The 26,442-nt window shown below is 36.6% G+C and overlaps 1 protein-coding gene across 1 annotated transcript in view; it reads right to left on the reverse strand.

The window, feature by feature from the left end:
- LOC124634213 (E3 ubiquitin-protein ligase RNF19A-like) overlaps positions 1 to 26,442 on the reverse strand; it is a 46,920-nt gene that overhangs the window by 13,048 nt on the left and 7,430 nt on the right. Inside the window, exon 2 of the mRNA XM_047169649.1 lies at positions 10,955 to 11,049. Coding sequence (XP_047025605.1) covers positions 10,955 to 11,049 — 95 coding nt within the window. The remainder of the gene's footprint in view (positions 1 to 10,954; positions 11,050 to 26,442) is intronic.

Genomic DNA, 26,442 nt, shown 5'->3' on the forward strand with positions numbered 1-26,442 from the left:
TACGGCAAAAAAATATAGCAGAAAAAATATTTTTGCCGTTTACTCATAACCTACATCGAAATGATTAATCGTATTCATGATATTAATTAACGGGACATAAGCCAAGCACGTTTTTTTGTGAAAATTCTATAAATACCTTAACTTGTTTTGATAACAAAACTTGTTAACTGTGGTTTTTGCGAAGTCATCGTAACATCTATCATGGAAACTATTTCTCTCATAAAGAAAACATTGTTATACTTTTTGTCGTAAACACGTGTAAGTGACAAAGGTTAGTAAAATGGAGTAGTCAAGAACAGCAAAAAATGTGAAATAAGAAATGCTCCAATATTTTCTTTAGCGAAGAAACAGCTAGAATGTGTAAAATGCTCTTCTTCCCAATAAAATAATAGGGGTAAATACAGGGTTGACGCTTTGGGACTGTCTTTTGTAAATGACATTCAGAAAGTGTCGTTTTATAGTCAAGTTTGAATAAAATCATCATAATTCGTTTGTTTTCTTTTTTTTTTCATCTTAGTATAATTATTATACCAGTTCTTATTATGCACTTTTGAAAAACCAACAGCAAATAAAAATAACATTTAACGTTCAAGAATGCTTTGAGCTGTTTCTCATTGTTTTTTGCGAGCGGACAAGGACACGAAGAAACAGAACACAAACGTAGGCCATTTCCATAAAATTGGCGAAAAATTTAAATTTCCATGAAATACTGAAACGACTTGCAACATCGTTAATCAGTGAAAGTGTGTTATTTGCCAAACGTTTAATTTTTTGTGGGCTCCTTGACCTATTCGCCTTGAGAATACATTTATTATAAAAAAAACTCTCTAAGGTCACCTTTGGCCGCTTGCTAGTTTTGCGAAAATAGAAATTTTAACAACTGTGCTATTTGCCAAAATTCTGATAAATTGCTGCCATCGAGACAGTTAAGAGTGAAACCGCGTATGACATAGAAAAACTATAAAATGCTGGTTATAATAAATCAGTATGCACATAAAAACTTATCATTTTGGATCGGAGATGTTCTATTAGACGATACAACTGATTAAAAAAAAAAAAACAACACTTTTTCGTATCGTAATCGTAAATCGTAATCGTAAATCTGTACCTACTATACTGACAATACTCCACTTTTAGATCTGTATAGGATCTAGGAACAAGGGACCAAACACTGGTTTGTTATGCGATCAATATATGTACATCTCGCAGGTACAGCCAGATGCCCTAATAACCCATTTATTTTAAACAGAGCAAAATGGTCAAGCTTTATTAACATTGAAACACATTTACAGTAATGAATTCTCCACTTCGAGTACTGATTTTAATTATCATTAATTAAAACATAAAATAGAGACAAAATATCTTATTCACAGTATATTTTTCTAATCAACATTAATTTGCCGTGCATTAAACAATAGTGGCCTTACTACAAAAACTTTAACCACTGTTTTACACTTGTCTAAAAAAAATGTGGCTCCAAAATGAACCATATGTCAACGTCATAATTTGACATTTTTTTAGACAAGTCTTAAACAGACGTTAAAAAGTTTTTGTGGTAAGACGGTAGATGTTTTAATGATATTTTAAATTATAGTATTTCGAAAAGTTTTAGTGATGAAGGAAATAATCTGTATTCCTAAAATGAAAGAGAACAGGAGAACTCAAAACATAAAATTAATACACATTCTTTCTTTACAATTCTAATGAAAAGATGAGGTAAAAAATACCTATTTATCAGGTTTCCAATTAAACATCGACAGCATAATTGTAATGGGAAACATTATATCTATTTGTGAGACAGACAGAATTATTGAAATTTATAATGACGGATCTGAAATACCACAAATCCGACGCTGTCTATATTCTGTATTCGGAGAACATAATTAATATTTATAACTAGCTTTTGCCCGCAACTTCGTTCGCGTGGAATAGTGACTACCAGCAGATTTTTGATTTGACCAATAGATGGCGCTATATGTCCGGAATAATTTTATTTTTATTTTTTTTGTAATAAAAACTATCCTATGTCCTTTCTCAAGTTTCAAACTATGTCTGTACCAAATTTCACACAAATCGGTTCAGTAGTTTAGGCGTGAAGAAAAGACAGACAGACAGACAGAAAGACAGACAGACAGACAGACAGACAGACAGACAGAGTTACTTTCGCATTTATAATATTAGTTTGGATGTTTAAGGGTCATTAGCAGCTGGTGCTTATTTTATTTTTTGACGGAAAATGATCAAATGAGGGAGTGTCAGACTCTTACTGAATAAAACCCACCATGTTCTTCTTAAGCCCTTTATGTACCAGGGCCGCGGTAACTCTTTCGAAAAATCCCGCAGACCAGCTGGTCCTACTGTTTTAACCGCCTGCGTTACTTTACAGTTTATCGCGCAAATCCAAACCTAGATTAACGCAATATTGATTATGCAAATAGAAAGCTAACGTAATTTGCATCTATTAATCATTGTGGTTGACTGAATGTTTGTTATGAAGTTAGACTTTTTGGTGTAGTTCAATAAACTATTTGTGATATCACGTAAAGGTGCAAAAATGAATGCATTTTATTTTTATTCAAGTTAATAATTGTTACCTTTCATAAGCTTGGCACGTGTCATTTGGTGGCAGACTTGTATTACACCGAAAACCCTTTTTTTAATAGTCGAATGAAATGTATGAATTCCTTAAAGGTGTTATAAAATGCTTCAAATTAAAGAAATGTTTTCCACCATAAAGAATGTGTGGCAGCCAAGTCGTAGCTTACCAGGCATATTTCAGCGCACGCCGCCAGCACGTAGATTAATATCACAGTAACTAGCACCACAAACACAATTAGAGTACGCTTAGAACACGAGGAATTGGATCCAATCAATTGTAACGCATTGTTGTAATAACAATATTAATCAAACGCGCTTAGAACTTCGTTACTCAGCCTACGATCAATGCACTTTTTATTGTTTATCGTGCTTAAAATTTGGTAATTCATTTATGGGAACAGGTAGTATCGTCTTCGGTAGAATCGTGTGCATTGAATATGAAATTGCACCGTCTAGACGGCTACTTCACACGCGACGGTTATCGCCGAAAGTTCCCCGAAAACGTTTTCGAAACTCGTGTAACACGTAGACAATATGGAAATACACCATGATCTTGGCGGACAGCGAGGGGATTAGTTTGCACTTTGCTGATTAGAGAGCTTCGAATACATATGTATATTATGTATTGTATCTGATAGGTAAGAAAAATACTTTGTGATTCGATATTTTACGTCTGCTCGTAAGGAACTCGGAGACAAAACTCTCAAACAGATTCATGTAGCTGACTCAAAATTTAATTTAATCGCAGAGTTCGTGATTTATGAAATATTTTGAACGCCATAAAATTTGAAATTAATAGAAGGCGTCTTCCTTCAGATTTATATCAAAAGCTATTGTCCAAAGTTTGACTTCAATTTGCGACAAATAATACCGGGCGTAGCAATTACGTACTAAATTGAGAGTAATGGAGTCGAACGGGCCCACTTCTAAGTTGCGGGAGCTCGGGAGACGTTGAAGATGCCAGCCGGAGCGAGGCTTCGTATCTAATTAGTAATTTATGGGCTGTTGACATCTCTTCGCGTTATAGCTTGGAACAATGGAGGTCGGTCACCCGAACACTTGCGAAGGCGGTGGAACGACGGTCCTTCTAACTGTAATAGTACGTTGTCACTTGCAGTGAGATTCAAGTGCGGCATTAACAATTGGTGCAAGATTGCTACATATTATTTTACACGTGGTAACTACGTGTAGACTTCCATAGAAAAATCTATTTTTCAAAACATTAGAGATTGTTATGGGAACTTGTCAAAGAAACACTGTCAGTCATTTATCATGCTATAAAACTGAAGGGAATTAGGTCGCAGTCGACACTATAGGCGACAATCGACGTTTCGCTTGTTATTAATGCATTATAGCTATTTTAAACCCCGTTCACACGACTTGAATAGGGCAGTTTGCATGACGTGGTCAATTCTTCGTCAAATATTGTCAAAGCGACATGACGTGAAACTTAAAATAAAACATGCCATTTCATCGAAATTCTTAAATTCTGTTAATTTTTCAGTTGACTAACCGTGACACTTGGTTTTTGTCGACCATGGCCTTAAATTCTTGAACCATTTCGTTGCATTGCTAGCCCATACTTTTCTCGACTCGCAGGGGCCATGCAACAAAATTTGCTCCCTATTAGATCCAATTGACAAGAAATAATTCAAAAGTCTTCAAATAGTATCAGCATAATTATTTATTTCGATATCGTTCTGTAACGCTTCCTTGTCTGTGATGAAAGTGTTAGTCAAGCATATCGTATTGTCATGCTCTTTTTATTTTACAGGGTGATTGGGTGCTGCTCGGTCACTGAAGTATGCTTTGTTTTGTAATAAAACAGTGTTGCTTGCTATCGTCTTAGACAACCTTTGGTATAATTAAGCCGACCGCTCTTGGATAAGACAATTCATGTATTCCCCAAAAGGGATTAAGAGCGTCTAGAGTTTCTCTAAGTCGGGTAAGGTCTACATACTTCTGTAATAAGGAGTAAGACTTATTGCCTATTATGAACAAACCGAGTTTCGAGAAAACTTAAGCTGTATAGACACAGGCCCAATTGGAATTGATTAAACGTGCCTACTGCCTAAACAAACGATGCTCAGAAACATCGCAATGCAGATTCCGGAAAAAATATCTTAATTCTTGGGAACGCACCCAAATGCACCAATTTCACACAAACTAAAGCTATTAATAACGAACGTCGTCAGACATTTATTAAGATAGTTATTTGAGTCTCCTAACAAATTCCTTCTTAATATAAGACAAGCTGAACGTGGTAACAGTGAATCTAGCTCATCCTTCAATTCATCTCGCAACGATTAATACTAGGATTACGTGGCTGGCGGCCTCACGCGGTGACAGATACATGTTTCAGCTAATTGATGATACGGGCGCCGAACTACATGGCTTTGTTCACACCACAATGGATGACGAACCTAGACGTTTTTGTTTTAACAAACACCGAATAATTTATTAGTTTTTCACTGTCAGCCCTTCATTTCACAGATCGATGGGAAAGTCTAAGAATATGCAGCGGACGCATGTCATGCAAAAAAATCGATATTAGCTTGACATTGAAAGTGTCCTTCAATGTCAGCTTAGGACTTAAAACGTTTCAGTTCTACGTTCTACAGTTTACGTAAAATAACATGTAAATAAGGCATTAGCAATTTTCCGTACGAGACCAATTCTTTGTTCCTAAATTCCGATGAAAATCTAAAGTACCGAAAATGTAAATGGTAACAGCTAAGCCACTCCAAATTTGTACGCGATATGTAATTTGTTTCATGAATAATATAAGGTGTTGGGTCAAAGGGCCTACCTAAGGTTATCAGACCTAATCAAAATTGCAAAAAGCCGCAAGGCTCGTGCCGCAAATCCGGATCGTAGGACCAAAAAAGTTGTTTTTGCCCGACGTGGGTTTACGAGTGCATAATTAAATAGTGGTTCTTTTAGACCGCAATGAGTGTTATTTTATCTACCTTTCTAATAATAAAAGCAATCGATTCTAGGAATTTCGTGATATACGTACTGTTAAGTGATCACGAATATCCGGCTCGAAAGATAAACGTGAGATACTCTAGTTGTTCTTGAAAGCAAAATGGGTTTTTATTACGACATTAATTAAAAAGTGCATTAAATGCCACGGTCACAAAACATTACGTAGATGTAAATTATGCTAAAATGAGTGCAATTTGCAATCAGAATGCGGAGCAATATGATTGTGCATACAGTTTTGCAGATTCAACAAAGATTTATAAACAGTTACATTTTGCTCAAACCAAGTATTTGGAAGATAAAGGATTTGAAAAACTTTGCAGAAACTTTAATCCTGTGTTAAATTTTACTGCCCAAACTTAAAGAAAAGAAAACGACACGTTAACAATTTGTACAAACAAATCTCGGCGAGCTTACGGGTCGATGGTGTCTAGACGAAACAGATAACTCACCACCCCTCAGTTTACATATTCCTAGATGTCTAGATACCGATTTTATAATAAAATTGTTTATTTCAGTCTAGTATTAACTTCCATTTAGTTTATTCTAATTTAGTAAAGCTTAATCAACACGAATAGGCCAAGGGCAAATAATTCTAAAAATGTCGCCTCACGGACGACTAGAACAATGTTTTCGATCAATTGATCGGTTATTTGCAGACTGCACAATTTTCATCTGCAGTCTATCAAATATCAAGTTTTCAAAAAACCGCAAAAACCAATTTGACATTTGACAGAGCACGCAATTCATCTGTTGTATCGAACAGTTTCTCTTGGCGAGACTGTTTTTTTCACAGTTATAAGACATTTTATTGGCGTGTCTTATAGAGAGTGCAGTTTCTCGGCAAATCTTGTATTATTTACGTAAGAAGTAGATTGATCGTCACGTGTTACATCACTGGTTGGTGCTTAGACATCAAAGAGTTGGGTTCAAAGGTTTGTGTGTAGGTTGTTAGCCTGTCGCAGTCTACTGCTGGCCATTGACAATCCATTACAAAGGAAGGACGTTGCCCTTCGCTAGTCTTTCAGTAAGGGGGTGGTGACCGCGACGGTTATTTTATCGCCATGAGTATATAAAGACAATGGTTTAAAAGTTCACATTGGATATGGATTATCTGCACTATTGACCAAAAGTCTGAGTCGTAAATTCGTTACATACTATAATATATTGCAAAAAAAATGCATACTATAAACTGCAAATGGACAGTGCAGCATAATGCCGACGATAGATTTGCTACTAGTGACCAAGCTGCACGTGAGAGAAAGGTAGTTTAGTCTAGCTAGATCTTACGACATGGCTAAGGCTAGCTAGTTGGACCTAAGTGTTATGTAGCATCTCTGAACGTAATATTGAACTTTATAAATTGAATTAGCACATTTGTTCAAAATAATTCCCACCGGCCGAATATTATATAAATTTTCCTTATTTCTGCACGGGCCTCATGTAAGGAGTTAATTAAACGATGACTAAAATAGTTCTCCTGCCGAATCCTTTATTGATTCCGAAACACTTCCTCATACAATACCAAATGGGGCTTAAATCGAGCTATATAATGTACAATACATACATGTAATAAAATGATTTTGAACTCAAAACACGAGCCCAATATGTTAATAGTGTAGGTATTTGCGACGTTATGTGTGTACTTAACAAAACAAATAGCGTTACTCTGTGAATCGAAGATTTATGTTTCAATGTCGAGCGATTCATCTTTAGAGTCGAGCTATCCATACGTGATTACCGAAATAAAATTAAACAAGTACCAAAATAAACACATAACAATACAATGAAATGATTGACAAAAACAAATCATTTCTAAATAAAAATAGATGTCACGATAATACAAAGATGCACTATCTACGCTAGGTAAGCTACAATTTAACCGTTGTTTTCCAACAACATCTCGATACGGCTAATCCGTTGATCGACAACAAAGCCAGCTTTTCGAGGAAAACGCCGCACAATACAATACTAATAACGGAGTAGGAAGATATAAAACCTCCTGTTATTTAGACGCGTCTACTGCATATTTACGAGCATAGTTCAATGTTTGACAGATCGGCGTCTGGGCACGGGATTTATAGTGATCTTTCCAGACCATAAATTCATGGATTACGTAGCATTTTTTAACTTTATATTAAAAATTAAAATACATTAGGATTATAGAGTATTATACAAGCGTAAAAGGTACCTTCATTTAGATGACCAGTCTAGAACGGAGAACTTCCTCTTCTAGTACAGATGTTACATAAAAACTAGACATGGTGCTCATGACTGTTTTGAGAAAACCAGTCCCAATTACTTGTAACTTTCTTCCAATTTTGCATAGTGGCCGTCTCACTACATGCCCGGCGTACTAATGTATGTTACGAGTTTGTTATCACCTAGTAACATATTGTAACACGAGGAATGGCTGATTTACATTGAGTCAGTAACTGACGTCAGTCCACTGACAAGTCAGTGCTGACCCGGCACTGCCATCGTGTAAATTGATTTGAAGTCAGTACAGTACTACTGACGAAACACTGACACTACACTGACTTCGTGTAAATAGCACGCGTCAGTTTTCGGCGCCTACACTGACGTCAGTTACTGACTCAATGTAAATCAGCCTGAAAGGTGCATAACTCTTTAACGCCATGTTATGTAAGGCGAACGTGTCTAAACTATAATATAGAAAGTGATTTAGCTACCTCATGTTTACACCATACATTTCTCCTTATATGGATTGCAACATTGAATGAGATTACCATGCCATTTAGTGAGGGGAAAGTCAACTTTTTAGTAATTAAAGAAGCTACAACATATTAAGTTAAAAGTGTTTGAAAGGATGGAGTATCATCAATTGAGTCAACAAAGTCTGGCTTCTTGAATGAAAGCCATCCCTGAAATTTCAATAGCCCTTCGCATTCAAGAGCCCGCCAGTAACCGCTCTGGATCAGTCAGGCAATCAGGGGTATTTTTGGAATCTAAACACAGAAATATTAATTTTCCGTTTATCTCTACAAAGTAAATTGCTGACACGTGCGCTACTAATTTCGATTTTAAATTCTCCGAATGTTGACGAGCCAAAGAAACTCCACATGGAATGGCGATAAACAACAAATTCTGAGACTGCTGATGGAAATAGCCAAATATTTGGAGATCTCCTTGCCTTTTCTGGCAAGACTACTTAAATTTTGGCCTATTTGGTGAACTCTTGTTTGAAAATAGAAACTTTTAAATATACCAAGAGTTAACTTATACTTCTGAATGCATTCGGTATAGACCTACAAAGTGATAGACCGCCCAACAGGGTGGATAATCCTAACGCCATTTTCTAGACAGCACGTGTTCTGACTCTATAAACGTGTGGATTTCCTCATAATATATAATGTTTGAATCGTGTACATATTTGAATAATGGGCATCACGCCTCGGGCGCAGGAATGTCGCATCTTGCGCGTACCCTTTAGGGGTATTAAATGCCAACAATGTGTTGCTAGATATCAAATTATTTTTAATTGTGAGGTCATAATCATCGACTATATATTTTGTTTTGAGCTTAATATAGGTAAACAAGGATTTACAATACATATGTACATGTTTAAATATGTCACATAGAGTTTGGTAGCAAAAATACACGAGACAAGTCACGAGACGAGTTATTACAGTATTTTATTTCACTTGTAAATAGGATTCTATATCCTTAGAAAAGATTGAAAACAGAGATTAAAAAAGTCCAATACCGAGCAATAACTTTAAGCAAAAAAAGCTAGTACGAGAAAGCAAACATTTTTATTTTTCACAAATAAACAAGTCAGGATAGGTAGAATAGTTGGCAGATTGCCGGATCTCTACTACTTCAGTATAGTAAATATTTACCAAGTGTATAGCCGTTACTATAACTTTATTTCTTCCTGTATCATAATATTGAGAATAGACGTACTGTGTATCAAATCAAATACCGTTATTGATGATACAAACTACCACTGTCGTTACACGGCAATGTAGATAAAATTATAAACTATCTAATGGTAATAATAATGAAGTATTGATGAATGTGTAATAGGAAGATTGTATAATTTCCTGACCGCAGAAAACTGTGATTGCAATTAATCATGGTTGAAAGTGAAAATTGAGATTTGTGTAGTTGCAAAATGCAAGGTAACGGTGGTTGTGCTCTGCGGTATGAAACATTCTTTCAGATGCTTAATGAAGACGAATGATAAGACCACCATGGGTAGTTGTCGAGATGCTCGATTCATTAGAGCCGCTCGTCTCACGGTGATGCAGCTAAATCTGTGCTCAGTAACGGTACATGGATGACTCTCTCAAGAGAAACTTTATGGCAATCTACTATTTCAATTTAATAACATAGTTACGCACAATGAAAACAGAAAATGATTCCGATCACGGTGAAACCTATAATTTTCATTAGTAAGTTTTTTCACGCTTGAGAAATTACGGGTGATTTCATCATAATGATGTTGTTAACGTGAAACAAGTAATTGCATCAAAACACAAGTTTTTAAAACCAACTTCTTTGTAGGCGAGCAGGAAAATTAGTTCAGGAAAAAAGCAAAACGTGATCCCCAAATTAAGTAAGGCAAGGGCTATTGTTTCTAAACGTGCGACGTGTCGCTACGTCTTTATTCTCAGAGCTTTCGAACGAAAACCAGCCGCTGAATACTAAGAGGTCGCTTTGTTTCTGCACGATCAAAAACAGAAGTGTTTATATTCTCGTTGGAGTTTTGAATATGTCGTGTTATGTCGCAATTGAAACCAGTTGAACGCGTCCACTTATAGAAAGTGTTTAAGTTCAGGTACATGCAACGCCCGGATTAAGGCATCAGACGTGACCCGAGCACCCCGCGCTAGCCTTGCGCTCTCCGCTTGCACAATTTATTTTGTTGCTCACTGAACATTATGACATTAGTAACGCTATCAAGGTCTCGTCGAGCGGCGGATTAACAAAATGTTTATTTTGTTCGAAGTCCAATCCAAGCGTTGCACGACAACATCAATCGGGCACTTGAAACTTCAGTCGTTAAAACAAATTAAGCGGTCGGCGGCTGGAGCAATTTTATCAGCACTATCTCGGGTCCCAGCAGACTACGTAATTGCCAATTCAGCTGTAGTGAGAATAAAACTTACGGCATCGCGCTAGACATATCGATTACTTTCTCGCTACGTGTTTTCATTGTCGTGACAATTGTGCACGACGCCTGACTAATCTTATTCATTGGCCGTGAAATTCACATAAGAGTCTCTTATCTCCCAATAATGCATTTATACAGAAAAAGCCGAATATCAACAACACGCGTTGCTCTTTAAAAAATACAGGTAATTTTTGCATTCGCAAAAAATATATTTGCTTATTCTTGTCTTACCTCTTCATCTTCTGCTATAAATTCTACTGTAGTTTGTCTTTGAGCCTGTTCCACGTTGTTTAGTTTCGCAGGCCGGCCGTCTGCTTGATCCAATACTGTAACAAAAGAAAGCCAATGACTCATGTTCATATTTCTTGGAAAAAGGTCGGTATTCCCCGACTGCGGTAATAACGGTTAGAATCTTTTGGCAAGAACACATTTTCGGTGTAAGCCTAGCTATTCACGATGCGATAGATCTTGGGATGCTCCCTTTGGACTAAACTTCTAAATATAAAACACTAGCAGAACAAGTTCATTACAACATGCGTGTCAAAGCTAAATAAACGCATACGAACAGATCTAAATGAGTCATCTGCTTGTTTGAGCCTAAGGCTAGTGATGATTGTGAAAATAAAACATGCGTTAATCATCGCATAGCTAGCTACTACGTGCCCTGCGACGCCAAATACAAAGTAAACATAACAAATAAGATTACATAAAAAGGAAAAACGTGCCATAAATCTCAAACATAACACGCATTATGTATTTGGGTAAATCGACAGTATTTGGAAGTAAAAACAATGCTTTAAGATATTCGTAACAATTTGTTTTATGTAAGTTAGTGTTTAACGAAATAAATAAACTTGTAATCATTACAGCGCTATCATATCAAACACACATCCATAACATAGTTTTGGACTTTCTAAGTATTTTTAAAATTGATGCAGCTTATCTTCCCGTCTATCCGACCCGTCTGGCTTTCCTTTCAAATTATAATCCGAGAATACTCGCATTTTTATCAAAGGACATAGCGAAATAGAGAAAAGTCCTCACGCTTGCGACCGCAGATAAGAAGGAAGCGTAAAATAACCTGAAGTTCGCTGACTCCTTAATGTATGTAACTTGTCTGTATCACATTTTATTAGACCAATAATATTGTGAAAACCGAACCAAATGTCAAACTAATTTAACAAGGAAAACCATTTATATTAAGACCTAGGTATACTGGCAAATTGATAACAAAACATGTCCGTATTTGTCACACGAAATAATAGGTATATGGATGGAATACGCGTATATTTTTGCAGATAAATCTGTAAACGCTATGAGCGTATGGCACGCAAGGCAATTCATTAGGCCCGTTCAGATATTAATCAGTGCGAGTGATTTGCGTATTGAAAATGAAGTGAATATTTCTGCTGCTGGTTTTATAACGTGCCTAGAAAGCAAATCAGTAAACGCAAGTTTTTTCTTTTGAATTAAAAATACTTTCAGATCATTTTTCAATGTCATTATCTGTTGTCACGGATCAGGAAGCACGTTGCGTCACGGTGTCCCGGGTATCAATAACCTGAGGGGTCTGGCATTTCGTTTAAAAAGACCTGCTTCGATAATTTGTAAGATTCGAATAAGTATTACTCACACATATTAATTTATTTCAACAAATGTCACAATTATAAAAATTCCAATAAATCCAGATATCCTTGGTACTAGGAGGTTTGCGGAAATAGCATACATAATTTCAGAGAGAAAGCCAAAATATCTCAAGTGCCTGTGAATTACACCGGGACCACAGACACTAGATGACTAGACGCTAGATATAAATGGTAGTGCTTTCCCTGACGAGCTCCATCCTAAGACACTAAGGAATGTGGTGGTTTTACAAAATAAGCTGTGTGAATAAAATACCAGCCAAGTCTGGACAGGCCGGAATGATGACTAACATCTCAAGAACTTACTACAGACAGAAGATTGCAAACCTCACTTTATCAATGAGATTATCTGAAAAGAACAGTTTCGTCAAACCATTAGGCATTGAATTGGTAAACAATAACTAGGGAAGTCCACCATGACTAATAAAGCTTCACGGTATGTTGGATCCCACGCCTGGCTTGGTTGGTATACACCATTAATATATAGATAAGCTGGTTTATTTAGGTAAGAAAACCCATTAGTACAATACAATAGTATGTTATAAGAGGAAATTATAGGTCTCGTATCAAGTTTTAGCAAAGCCAAATTCATATAAATAGGTACTATGTATATTCCAGCTTCCGCCCAAATAAAAAATCCCAGACTATAATCTGACTTTGGGTAATCCAAAACATAAAGCCGACGTCATCCATTTTTATAGGTACATTCTTAATTCATTTTTACCTTGGTCAGGTTCTACCTAAACAGAGTCAGAATTTCCTTGTTTATACTGAAAACTTATCAATTACTGGTGCAATTTGTAATTCATAACATGTTAGTCACGTAAAATGAGTCGGATTACATATCATTCTGCAATTTTTCATGCAAATCGATCATTTGCTTTACGTAATAGCAGTCATTGTATAAACGAGGAATAAAATATTTTGTTATTGTTATTTTTTGCTAGTAAGATCCTATTATGTCCGGCTACGGTAACGAATTGCAATTTGAACTATGACTGCAAACAATCGAAATGATGTCGAATTTCTTGTAAATAGCTCAAGTCCTCAAGTCGTTACAATAGAACTGGTTTTACCCAAAGGCGAATCTGGGGAATGTAGCGCGGGTTTATCCGGATTATAATAACAACAAAAATGTTTATATCTTTCAGCGCTTAGATACTGGGTCAAGATAAAAAGAAAAAATCAGGATAAGGTTAAGTTTTTACACAAACGTTGCCAAATTCGAGTTTGGCAAATCCACGAGGCGTAGTTCCCATAAAAGCAATATACAATTTCGTTGAAACGACGTACATTATAATTGCGTATATGGTGATGTGATAAGAGGGTTTCAATTAACAGTAGATAAACACACGTCCGCTCATTATCATTGACAGCGAACGCATATGCACCTCGCTTCATTGTACTTTCCGACAACTGTATAAAATTTTCGAGGGGCCACTGCCGTGAAGGTCGGAATCGTCATTCACATTCACATGACCAAAATATCACACGTTTTACAGCATAATAAACATTCGACGTAAGGATTATGATGCGATTTGAATGTCTTGGCGTAAATCAGCTGTTCAAAGTCGCAGAAACTTCATCGTTTCCTCTACTTCAGAATGAACGGTGAAAACTTATAGTTGGTTCCGACAGACATATTGTGCTGATGTGATGGATCCTAATGAAATAGATAACATGGCGTACTGATAAAACTATGGCTGTCGACTTTTTGGATCGTAGTCACAGTTAACTACAAAGAACAAATCGTTAGTCTTGCCGGATTCAGCGGAGCCATTTAGCGCACTCCGATAATATCTCGTGGTGACCTAGAAAGGCTTTTTGTTGAATTAAATGGCGGAACCGTAGACGTAACGGTCACCGACCATCCACGTACGTTGATGAAATCTTGAAGATTCAAGGGTTCTTGAGATACTCACATGAAAAAAACTTGTCGAACTCTACAAGAGAATATTTAACTCTTGATACCGGTAAAATGTAGCTCAAAAAGATTGTATGAATCCGGATCGTTTATTTCAGTGGAACATTTCCAAAACCGACAAAGATCAAGAACATTATTTTCAAGTCGTGACGTAGTGAAGGGATCTAGCTACTTCGACATCAGGTTATGTTAATGTCTGCTGGAACAACAATTAATTTTATAGGCCTCTGTTGAACAAAGTACACCGCCACTTATATCTTCAAATCTCTTTTGTTTTATTATTGCAGTTGTGCGCATATCAATTCAGTCATTCGACCAATAATGAATTCACATGTAGGTACCATAGTAGAATGGTGGAGTGTCTCTTTCGACCTTTTGCTGCATGGGAAGGGGAACGAGGACATGCATATCCACACTGATGTGGTATACGGCCACGTGCGTACTCGTGATCGAATACATTACTCTAATGTCATCGATAACAAAACAACTGTCCACACAATTTAAACTCGATACAATCTGATTTATTCTCAGTAAACTGGAAACAAATCGGTAATAGACGCCTGTCAATTGCTATAAAAGCACTGGCGTCAACACAATAAATGAAGAGGCACTAGGATGTACTGCAAATTAAAATATCATTTAAGCAACGCCCGTGCCGCTAAACGGTTGGCAATGATGCTTCGGGACAGTGTGATAGATTTCAAATAAATTACAATAAATGGAAATACAACAGCAATAATTCGCCGCTTATTATATCCGGCCATCGAAAACGATTGGTCCGCGAAACCAATTGTAGCGTCAAGTTACTTTGAGAGTAAAAAATCAATTAGAAACAAAATAGGTGTATCGCCCCTTGATCGGTGATGTCGCTAACCTTTGAGACGTTGATCTTAAAATGAAACCGCACAAGGTTGCCGGCTGAGCGCGATTGTGCCACGTCCACGATAGACTAATAAAGCTTCAGAACAACGGAGCGCACTTCGTAGCAGACTGACGTACTAGCTAGCTTAATGTCAGTGCTACATAGTTGTCATAGATTGCGATGTGAGTGGCGATCTGTATGATTGTATTTCGGCCAGAGCTTTAAGCAGCACGACTCAGATCTCGTGTGACCCGGGGCAAGACTCGGTTTCTATGACATCATACAACCAGCCGACCGAGAATTTGAGCTTGAAATTGTTCGGCGTGAAGTCGAGCAACGGTACACGTATGCAAATTGATGATACATGATTATCTCTAATCAAACCTTTATACGCTACTGCCTTTGACTACACAGACAGAAGCTTGAATCAGGTCTAATGAATAAGACGGTTCTGATGCTAATAGAGGGATCTCCTATGCATGGAATATTTGTAACTTTCCTTATTTTGTATTCTTTCAAATTATAATGTTAAAATTTTGTGGTATATACCTATTATGACGGTTTTATATCAATTTCTAGCGGTAATAAGGATCATCGAGATAGCCAACGGCAAGGTTTCAGTATCAATTTATTCAATTTAATTCTGACAATGACACCGTTTTTCGACGAAAATGGGGCGGGCCAGGGTAATCGAATTACACGAGTATGCAATCTAATTAAATGCATTTTAAATGAACAGTTATAGTTTCATAATTTTTCGTAAAGGTCGCAGCGTGTGCTTAATAATTTTAATTACGCTCAAAAAATTAACAAAAATCAAGTCATTGTTTTAAAACAAACAATTAAAACAATTGGGTAAAGTATTTCTGCTTTGAATAACGTTTTTGTGGCTCAGAAGACGAGTAAGACCCTGCTGATTCACGTCAAAGACACGTTACTTATATGTAGGTACGATTATTTATTAACTAAGTACTTAAAGTATTCTTCACATATGCTACGTCACGCTAGATATCACTATCATGACCCGCGCCCTATCCCACACATTAACCATGCACGGATTATACAAACTAATACAAATTATAACAACTTATCTATTTTGTTTCCTGAACTGTCTGACACAATAGCAGCCGCACAAACAATGTGACGTCATGATGTCATTCATGATGTTTGTTGCTACCTATCGAGCTAAACAAACGATGATTTAGATCCATCAATCCAAACAAAATGGTTAATTGGTCATAGCGGTACCTTTAATAGAAATGTTTACATCACCCTGGATACTATGACAGAGGCAAGGGAATCGGGAACAAGCTCGAAGGAGTAGTGATAGTTGGAGTTTCAACTCTAGACGGTCGTTCGAGTGTGTCCTCGGTCAGGAATACCGGAGTGGCTGGCGGCAGCGCGACCGGTTCTCCGACACACCCACACCACAATAAGTATTTAGTGCATTACTTGCCACCACGAAATTCTTGCAAGGCACTTATAGGCTGTTTAAGTTATAGCCCGTTAGGTAGTTAAACAATTTTATGGGTTGTCGTACGACTAAATATTATTTTTCTACTTTGTATCAGGCTCTTTAAAAATAGATATTTTCTCCAATTAAAGAATAAACACTCGTAAAATTGACCACTTTTATATTACCTCCAGTCCTACTACGCATTTCCGCAATACAAGTAATAAAGCAGAAAATCCCGGTTAAACGTAGTGAAAGGAAAGTCGTCATACTAAAATAAAGAAACAGCTAACCATAGAGTCAGAAATTAATTAAAGAAAAGTTTCTCATATCAGACACGGAGATAAACAACAAAGTCAAAACTCCTTTGCGCTTTCTCAAATTACTAATTAAAATTCCTTTGAAAGTATGCTGTTTTTTTGATAAAGCTTTGAATGCCGGTTACACTACTGTTGTTCAGCTCTTCATTGAAGTTAAATATGGCGGTAGCATAATTTACGACGCCCAGTCTGACACGTAAGGTTCCAAACTTTCCAACTACGTAGTTTGCTACTGCATACTAAAAGAATTTTCGCTACAAACTGTGTACCAAGTTTGAAATGAAAGGAAGGAATTATGTGCTTCAGATTTTGTAAGCATTTTTGCTGTCTCAAGTCAGAAACAGCAACATAAATAGTGTTGGCGTTTTCAAATGTTTTAGCAGGAAGAAAGTGAAGTGGAGGATAAAATTATGCTTGCATTGGTCAAGTACGCCGGGTTTTTTTTATACAAAGTCAATTTTGTAATTAAATCAGTCGCGTCACTCTATTTGCATACTATTCAATGTGTAACGCATAGGTCAGTTAAATAATGCTGCACTTTAAAGGCCAAGATACAATGTTTTTTATTGTCTTATTTCGAAATGTTTTGTGAGGTCGCCAAGGTTGTTTTTTAATTTTTAACTTTTTCTCATCATCTTAAACCTCGTTTGCATAACAAAGAATATTTCTTTTTTACCAACCACACGCATATTTATATTAAATTCTAGGTCACGAACATAAATGCTTATCAAAACTTACAGTTGCAGTATAGTTTTCATGTTTTCGCAATATTCCAACGAATTCATAATCTTTGCATAAACATTGGGCACGCATTTACGTTATACGAGTGGCTACGTTCAAAAGGCCACAATTGCAAATGAATCTGCCGAAGTACGGGTCAACATAACGTTATAATTTGAATTGCATGTGCATAACGCACGCATGGCCTTTGTTGTGGTTTGCTTCCATTACTTGTTTCGCAAAACGTGCTGCGTAATCCTGAATCCATGATTACTGTTAACTTTAACGTAGAACGAATGCATTTCAATGTGACTGTTAAATCTCATGTCAAACAATTCACATTCGATTTTATCTGAGAAGTTTATTGCTGGTATATAATTTAATAAAGAAAATTCTCGTGTTATGAACACAGACCGAAGTAATGGCGATTTTGAAAGACACTCCAGCGGTCACAGCTGTGGTGAGTTGGAAGATAAAATGTTTATAGGTCATTACCCTTTGTTGTGATTGTGAACTCTGTGTAGTGGCTACGCTATTTTCATCCAAAATGTAAGTCATTGCCCACGTTGGGGGCGGCGTGCACGCAAGTCCAGCCAACCAATCAAACTAAGGCCGTACGATACTTGGTAATAATTACCTGATGCCACCTGTGCTTAGATCGTTTCAATTGAATGTACATAACAGAATGACATACTTCTAGAATGATTACGTGTAATCTACACGATATCTTCTATGTTCATTACTACATAAAACAAAGTTTTGAAACTAGGAACATCAATAAGTCTATGAAAAGTTCGTTTCGGCATGAAATTACAGTTTCAATTTCCAAACTATAGTTTGGGTATAAGCAACATGATTAGAGTGGGCGTCGTTGTTTGTCAACTAACATTATAAAGGTAGTCCCACGCCGCGTTTCCAAGCATTTGGTTACGTGATTGAAACTCTCAAACTCGTGTCGGGCCAGGCGACTAGCCAGCTAACAAGCCGACAACAACTTTAACTACATTAATACGTAAACATGTTATGAGCATCCCTTTGAAACTGAATTGAGCTTCATTAATCTTTATGAGATAGCCACGGCTTCTTGGCCATTTAAAACCAACTTTGAAACAAGCCCTTTATTGATATGATCTTCTCATACCATTCCATCGAGTATTTGATAAAGAATGTCGAACTCATTCTCATGTGTTTTATTGTAAATCGAACAATGCATCGGATCTTTTATCTTCTGGATTTTATCACTTGGAATGCGTTATTCTGTATTCACTTCAGATCATTATAAAGGTGCAAATAATAACAATATTCAAAGAATTTGCATGACTGCTCACCCACCGAGGTCCGTCTAGCCTTGTCGGTGACCGAACACAGGTATGCAGGTTTATATTAATGCACTATAAATACATTCGTGATTAATATTCTGTGCATAGGATTTCCTCGTCTTCTTCGTGAGTGTCGTGTCATCTATGTAAAACAAATGAGCGAGAAATATTAGCTCATTCGAACTTTGATTGTACGCCAAAATGTAAATCAGTCTCAGTCCACCTACACCACAGGTTAGATTAAAAGTCCTTAATTACCCAGATTTTCCTGTTCTTCTATTCTCGTTCATTTGTGGGTGACATTCAGATCCACGTGAGGCATAAATTATATGACGTTTTATCATATAATTTCAAATGTAATTTCCTATTTAGGTAAATATATGTAAATAAATAATATTGTTATAAAAACGTGCGCAAATAACTCAAGTATCGTGTTGCGAATGCAATGGATACGATATGGAACTGTTATCGATAACAGTGTTAGCGGACTGGGTTAAGATTTGTAATCCGGAACAGTTTGATAACAACAACTAAGTAACAGTTCAATAACTTGTGAACTCAATTAATTATTTATTAGCTTACATTTTCTAAGATGCAAGTTTCTTTACGAAATCACTCCCTTTAATTAGCAAACTGAAACTGCTGCCTGATGTAAGTGTGTACGTTTCTAGCAAAAGCTGGCCTTTTCAACGCATTCGCGCCTTTTCACTAGGCTAAGCTTTAATTAGAGGAATGGGTCATGCGCTCATTAGCGAGAGATGGGAACAGTTCTTTTAGCTCACGTTAAAAGCTATTTCTGGAACGTTAACTGTTTGACCCTACTTATCCAGATTCCATTACGAGATTAACTGGTTAAAGTTTGCGTCGACAAAACGACGTTCAGATCGGTGGAACATGCTTTTCCGATTGCAAATATTAACTAGTCAGGAAAGGCATTATTGCCCAACTTGTCAACTTAATCGTGAAGTCTTAGAGCGTGCATGCCGTTGACAGTTCAGAAATTAATACCCAAACAACAAAACTTAACGATACAACGTGAACTTTATCTAAATTGTTTTGTACCTTGACGTTGAATACAAATAATAGCAGCGTCTATTTACAAGCTGATCTGTAATTATAAAATTGTTTGTTCACTTTATTTCGCGTGTGTAACGTGAATTCGTGACTAGTTAATTAAAAAATATCTAGTCGTTATCTGACCAACTCATTGTACGTTATCGTATCTACATAAATATACTCATGGCTATTTCTTTGTTAACATTATAATTTGTAATTTACGGTAATCGCAGCACAGGAGCTATTTTTATATTCATAACAGTGAGTGGAGTTCACTGTTTATGTTTTACTTAGATTTTATCAATTCGGGCACAATAAGCAGTGACACGTTTACTTCGTAACCGATAATCATTTCGATGATGAAGCGAAACGATTCACTTTTATGACCATTGTTTCATTCGATGCGCGAGATCCATTGTATAACCAAAGTACTTTGAATGAACGTGTCACTAATCCTCACAAAGTTCACACAAATCATAATGTTTTCGAACAATCCACGATTGTATTCATTGATGTATCTGGCTGAAAAGAAAGGTTCCAAGGACTAATGAGGTTTAATGCTCCGATTTATAAACTCCTAATCATCTGACCTTTGTAAGTCACTGGGCAGCAGGTAGTTTAAATAGCTAGGATGCTTGAGAAACGATGACAGTGACGTCATGTTTAACGATCTGAGAATCTTGCTGTATAAGGACCGGGATAGCCGCAAACCGCAATTTTGATGACTGCGCCTTTAAATATTTATTTCCGGATGTTTATGATTCAAATTGGGAATAACATGGTCAGATGAAGATAATCCAAAAAGGAAAATAGAAACTTGGTGGAGCCGATCAGTGGTAATTTTTTTTTGTTTCAATTCATGACCGCAAAGGTTGAATAACCCTATACATTGTCAAACAATGTAAAGTCTATATTGGTTCAGCATTTACCAATGGCTTACGAATTATCCTACGTAGGTAAGAATTAATGGAATTATACACAATGTACACACGTTTTTAACATAAAACTGCATACATTATTGATATTATACACGAGAATATCAAAATAAGCAGTGAACTTTATGTCTTGGACTTCTGCCTAATCTATGACAAAAGAGAACGGGATAATACATTGCAAGTTTCAAAAAGAATAATGGGATGGTTGCTGTTTTTTGTCTATATCAAAGCGAGGTTAAGAAAACTATATTCCAAAGACAAGCATGCAAGCAGATTATTAAAATAAACAAATAGAAGAAATATGAAAATAAAACAAATCACCAGATTCGATTACCGATTATGGATTAATAGGAGAAACGCAACATTGAGAACTATCTATCTCCAATTAGAAGAAAAAGAGAAGGTTTAAATCCCCAAAGGGCAAGTAATAGAAATCAGCTACCTCGGAAGTTGCCCATTACGGTTAATAATTTGATTTTGAAGAGTTTGGATTACTGGCAGACCGACGCAGGCGCAACTCGGGCGCAACCGGGTCAGTGTTTCTGATTGATGGCTCATTTGCTGGTAGAAAGTATGCTGGTCATTGAAAAAGATGCAGTTGTATTTTCGTCAAAGTTGTTATAGGTAAGTCAACAAGTTTTATTAACCCTATGATGTCAGATAATCATAAATGTAATACAGGCAAGTTTTTAATTGATGATCGTGACTGAGACTGGATATCTCAACATCATTTTCTATTGAAATGCTGATGTAATTACCACTGCTACATATGGTAAGATGATACATTCTTCATGCACCAGTAATTTAGTTAAGTGGTATTAAATTGCTCTTATCATGGTCAAATCCTCTGACAGATTTCTACTGATGTTTCAGGTATCCCCGAAGTGGGAATCACTAATGATACATTATGAATAATGCATAATGTACATGATTTCACAAAATTTACAACTTGGCCTTGTAGAGTATTACATTGATTTTTATTTTCAATGTGAATTATTGAAGAGAGAACTATAAAATGATTTTATGGAAACACAAAATGTGAAACTGCTGCATGAGAAAGTTGATATCGCTTGATATACATAACAATATTTTTACAGCGATCTGGTTTGATACAACTTTATGATTTCGATACAAATATATAATATTAAGTAAGTGCAACAAAATTGATAGGGTATCTTATCGAATTCAATGAATCATTTGATAGACATCATATTCAAGAAAATTGCATACTTCTAGGTAAAACATGTGTTAAGTACTGAAAATATCGTGTGCGAAGCACGTGAAGTTCAGAGGCACGCATATTGTTTTCGAATTCATATTCAGTAAGAAAGGTAAAACAATGAGCACAGCTGTTCGAGCGGGCAGGTAAACATTCGCTTCAACGATAGTATGCGGATTACAGTAGAGAGCAAACACTGGCTCGTTATCAACATACAACTAGTGCTCAACTGTAGTAGCTACTCTAGTTATAGTATCTGGCGAATGGGCGCGGCGACAAATCTCGCAGTATCGAACTCTTTGCCCACTACGACTATCCACCGTGCCTACTGGAACAAACTGATGCACATTCAGGTCACTGTGAATCGTTACCCACGATATAAACGGCTTGCACTCGATACCGTGCGAGAACACATCATCTTTATCTCACAATTTATTCCATGTTTATATACTCATCTAGGAATTAAGGAAAGCGTACCTACTTTGTTTTATCTGTTTGTTTAGCTAACTAGTGCAAGTTATGCCACTACCTAGTTATTAATCATACTATTGTAGACAGTGGGTTCATAAACCATGAATCATATTTAACCAACAACCCTACACGTGATACTCCGGCAAATTATAGCTTTTGTTCGAAGAAGAAAGGAACATGACGTTAGAACCTAAGAAAATATTAGCACTTTATTAGCCGCCCCTAAGTAAATATTATGTTTTGTTTTGCGTATCACTGTAGTATGTGACGTAGCTATTTTCTCGTTAGAATGTGTCAGTGGGAGACGAATAACGACCGGTCACCTTCCGACGTCGTCCCCGAACACCACTTTATTTCTTCCAATATTTGTCTTACGTAAAAAACGTGTTTAGACTCGGCCACTTAATAGAGCTAAATAAACTGCCATCAACATTGTCCGGTTCTTGCTTTGTGTGTAGTTAATATATGTGTCATGAGGTAAAATTGTATGGCGGGTCATACAATTATGTTCTATAAAGTGATAACACGTGCGATTACTATCACTGATCCACATCACATGAGATTGTGGAGATTGCAGTGCTTTGTCAACTTATTACACCACTTTGGCCGCTCCGTATCTCTGTAGTGGACAACTTGAAACAATACAATTGCTTTTCAAGTATCAGCACCTCAAGGCTCTTCAGAGTTGATTAGATCAGTTTTGAATGTCAACACGACTTTAGTGCACCGGTGCTCATGGAAGGTTGCAACGTCCTTACTTTGCTAGAAATAATTTATCGACGAGATCTACGTGCGTCAAACACCTGTAACAACGACTAACAGTATTATATATTACAAGATCGTGATAAACGCAAATTACCAGAACTGAAAATGTGTTAAATAAAATTAAGATTTAGCTGAATTCGTCCAAAGCAGTCAAACATTTACAAAAAGTGTAGTTTTTCACCAAAAAGTATTTCGAAATAATTTCACCTGAGACCACACACGTTATTGGAATGTAAACCAATGCGTCTGGGTGTGTCGTTAAACCAAAAAGTTAATTAGCTTCTGTAACAATGAGCTCTTAAAGACGAGAACAACAATGTAAGAAGCATGGTATGCAACGAGACGCGAGGATTGCCAAAACTCGAACCAAATGACCTACATTTAATTGGAAAGCATACAGTGTTCGGGTATTATCGGACAGCGTGCAAATATTCTACTAAGTAACTTAACTGTACTCTAGAATTTGTGGACCAAGTACTTTAAGCGGATCAGGAGCGTGCTGAACGTTAAGACTCTAAGTAACAACTTTCAAGGATTCTCCGCTCTTCACAACTTGAAGGACTTAGTATCAAGGTAGACGCGCTCAATTAGTACTATGAATCTTTCAGCTGATTAAATATTCTCTAGGCCTTGTTAGGACGCCTAATAGAGGAGCCTCGACCCATGACAAATCACTAATCAAGACATTGAGGTTACCCAGTTATGAGGCAACGTACAAAATATCATTTTGAATGGTTCACATCACTTTCACCAGCATCCCACTTAAGCGAAACAGCATCTGAGACGTGATTAAATATGAAACAGCACTGTTGAGCCATCAACACCAATATAACGAAGTGACGTAATACTCTTGACGAAATAGCGAAAAAATACGAAGAATTGCACAAAAATTTCCTGTTTGAAATACATTTTTTCATCAAATTCGCATAAAAACTTGACACGACGACAACTTGATGAAGCTTGAAATTGAGCATTTGGACACTGAGCGTGCCAATTTATTCAACTTTTGGTAATATTTTTAAAATGCAACTATTTTTACGAACCGTTGTTAATGTGTAATGTATGTATGTGTCCAAGATGATGAGATTGATGTCAGTTCACTGGAAGCGTCAATCTCACTCGAAATGGATAATGTCTGACAACATTACGTACGCGAACTCGTATTGCAGTTGGAAAAGGTAATACCAGGAAACGATAATGTACACTACAAGCATGGCAAGAAAACGGTAAATGATACAGAATGGTGACAACAAAACATTTCGTCTATTATTCAGCGTGCAATAACGTTTCCACGGCCCAAATAATTGGATGGCTCGTTTCGAGAAAGCCCATATCCGTCTGATTCAATTGACCCTGTAGCAATTCCCTTTAGCGTGGTATGGTTCCCAAATAATAAAGTTTTTCTTCTTAAGAAGAAGGTCGAATTGTATTTATTGAGGTAGAATCGAGTACGCTAGCTTCATCTTGAGTAGCATTCACCTCCGATACATATTCCGCTCAAGCAATTCATGCATTTATCTGAGTTATATAAATCTATTTCCGAGAACGAAGCCTCTTGGATCCACTTCCCGGTACTAATATAGGATGTGATGTAAAATGATGTGCGTTCAGTCGAGAGCCTTGCACACTTCCTTTATTTAGCGGCAAACAGCAGGTGCTGCGTGAAGGTTTCCAAATTGTTTGGGCACATCCTTGAAAGTTACCATTTTCGACAAAGTACTCACTGTACTTGTTTGTAGGTCGTACGTATGAAAGACATTTACTGCGTTGGTCATTAACTTATGGTTTTTCTTCTTTTTCGTAAGTGAGTAGAGGTCAAAGCATGTTTTTGTTGCTCAGGCAATCATATCACAATTTTAATTGTTCACCTTGTCTGTCATCAAAGTTACAGTCAGTACAAATGCAGGTTAATATGCCATTAATTTAGTAAGTCCAGTTGGACTATTTTGCAAATATTCAAAGTTTTTATCTGCCTTTGCGTCCAGAATTTAATAGTTCTACATTATTGTCACAAAGTTATAATGAGGCATGGCCGTTTCGCGGAACTATGGAAATAAGGGTAAAATAAATGGACTACCAAGTAGGCGCCATTTGCTAACTTGTTAAAACTTTTTTGTCAGAAGTTATACTACATTGTTGAATGTCTTATGTTTAAAGTAACTGGTTAATTCACTTTTGTCAATCATTAAAAAAATGGAATATATGTTGGAAAACTGCATACCCTAGTATAAGTTGGAATGACACTCATTACCTATTGAGTATTCTGCACAATATCGAAAGTGCTGACATTTGACCTCAACACAATCACTGAGTTTGCACAATACCTTTATTAACTTGTAAAATATGCTTAAGTTATTGGTCAATAATATGTTATTTATTATGTATGTAAATTGTGTACGTATTCCGAGGTCTTGGATGTTTATGCTGGCACATTCGTTTGTGCATCAAAATTTTCGTATCGACAACTAATGGTGGACATAGCTTAGTCACTAAGCTATCTTTTCACTTTCCATTTCTGGCAAAACTTGTTTTTTGTTTGAACATTGCTTATAGGTTTAAACTTTAATTTCCAAACAGTGCAATAACTTACTGTTTTTAGCACTGTTGGGGATATACATAGATGCAAAATTAAGACCCTGTCTAGAAAAGGCAACCAGCGAAAACACTAGGAGGAAAAAACATGTAGAGAAATTATTTTTGGAAGTTAGCCGAAGAAACTGCAGGAAACCGAAGTACTAAGCACATACGCATTTCAACATTCAATTATTGCAGCAGTAACGCGGTTGGAATCCATATAGCTGCATTAATCATTGTGCCAGCAATTAAACATTGTAATAAGCACGATACCTTAATTGTAATTGGGTTGAAGTTACATAAACGTCGGCAATACGCTTGTGCGAATTTAACCTACATCTACAGTAACATATCTGACGCGAAGTAATTAATCATTCGGAATAATTTTGTTGTTAATTGGATTGTCACGTTTCACCTCTGACTTAATTTTCCATAAATATTTTATGAGACTTCCGAGC

This window comes from Helicoverpa zea, chromosome 11 (assembly GCF_022581195.2).
Source record: "Helicoverpa zea isolate HzStark_Cry1AcR chromosome 11, ilHelZeax1.1, whole genome shotgun sequence".
Taxonomy (NCBI): domain Eukaryota; kingdom Metazoa; phylum Arthropoda; class Insecta; order Lepidoptera; family Noctuidae; genus Helicoverpa; species Helicoverpa zea.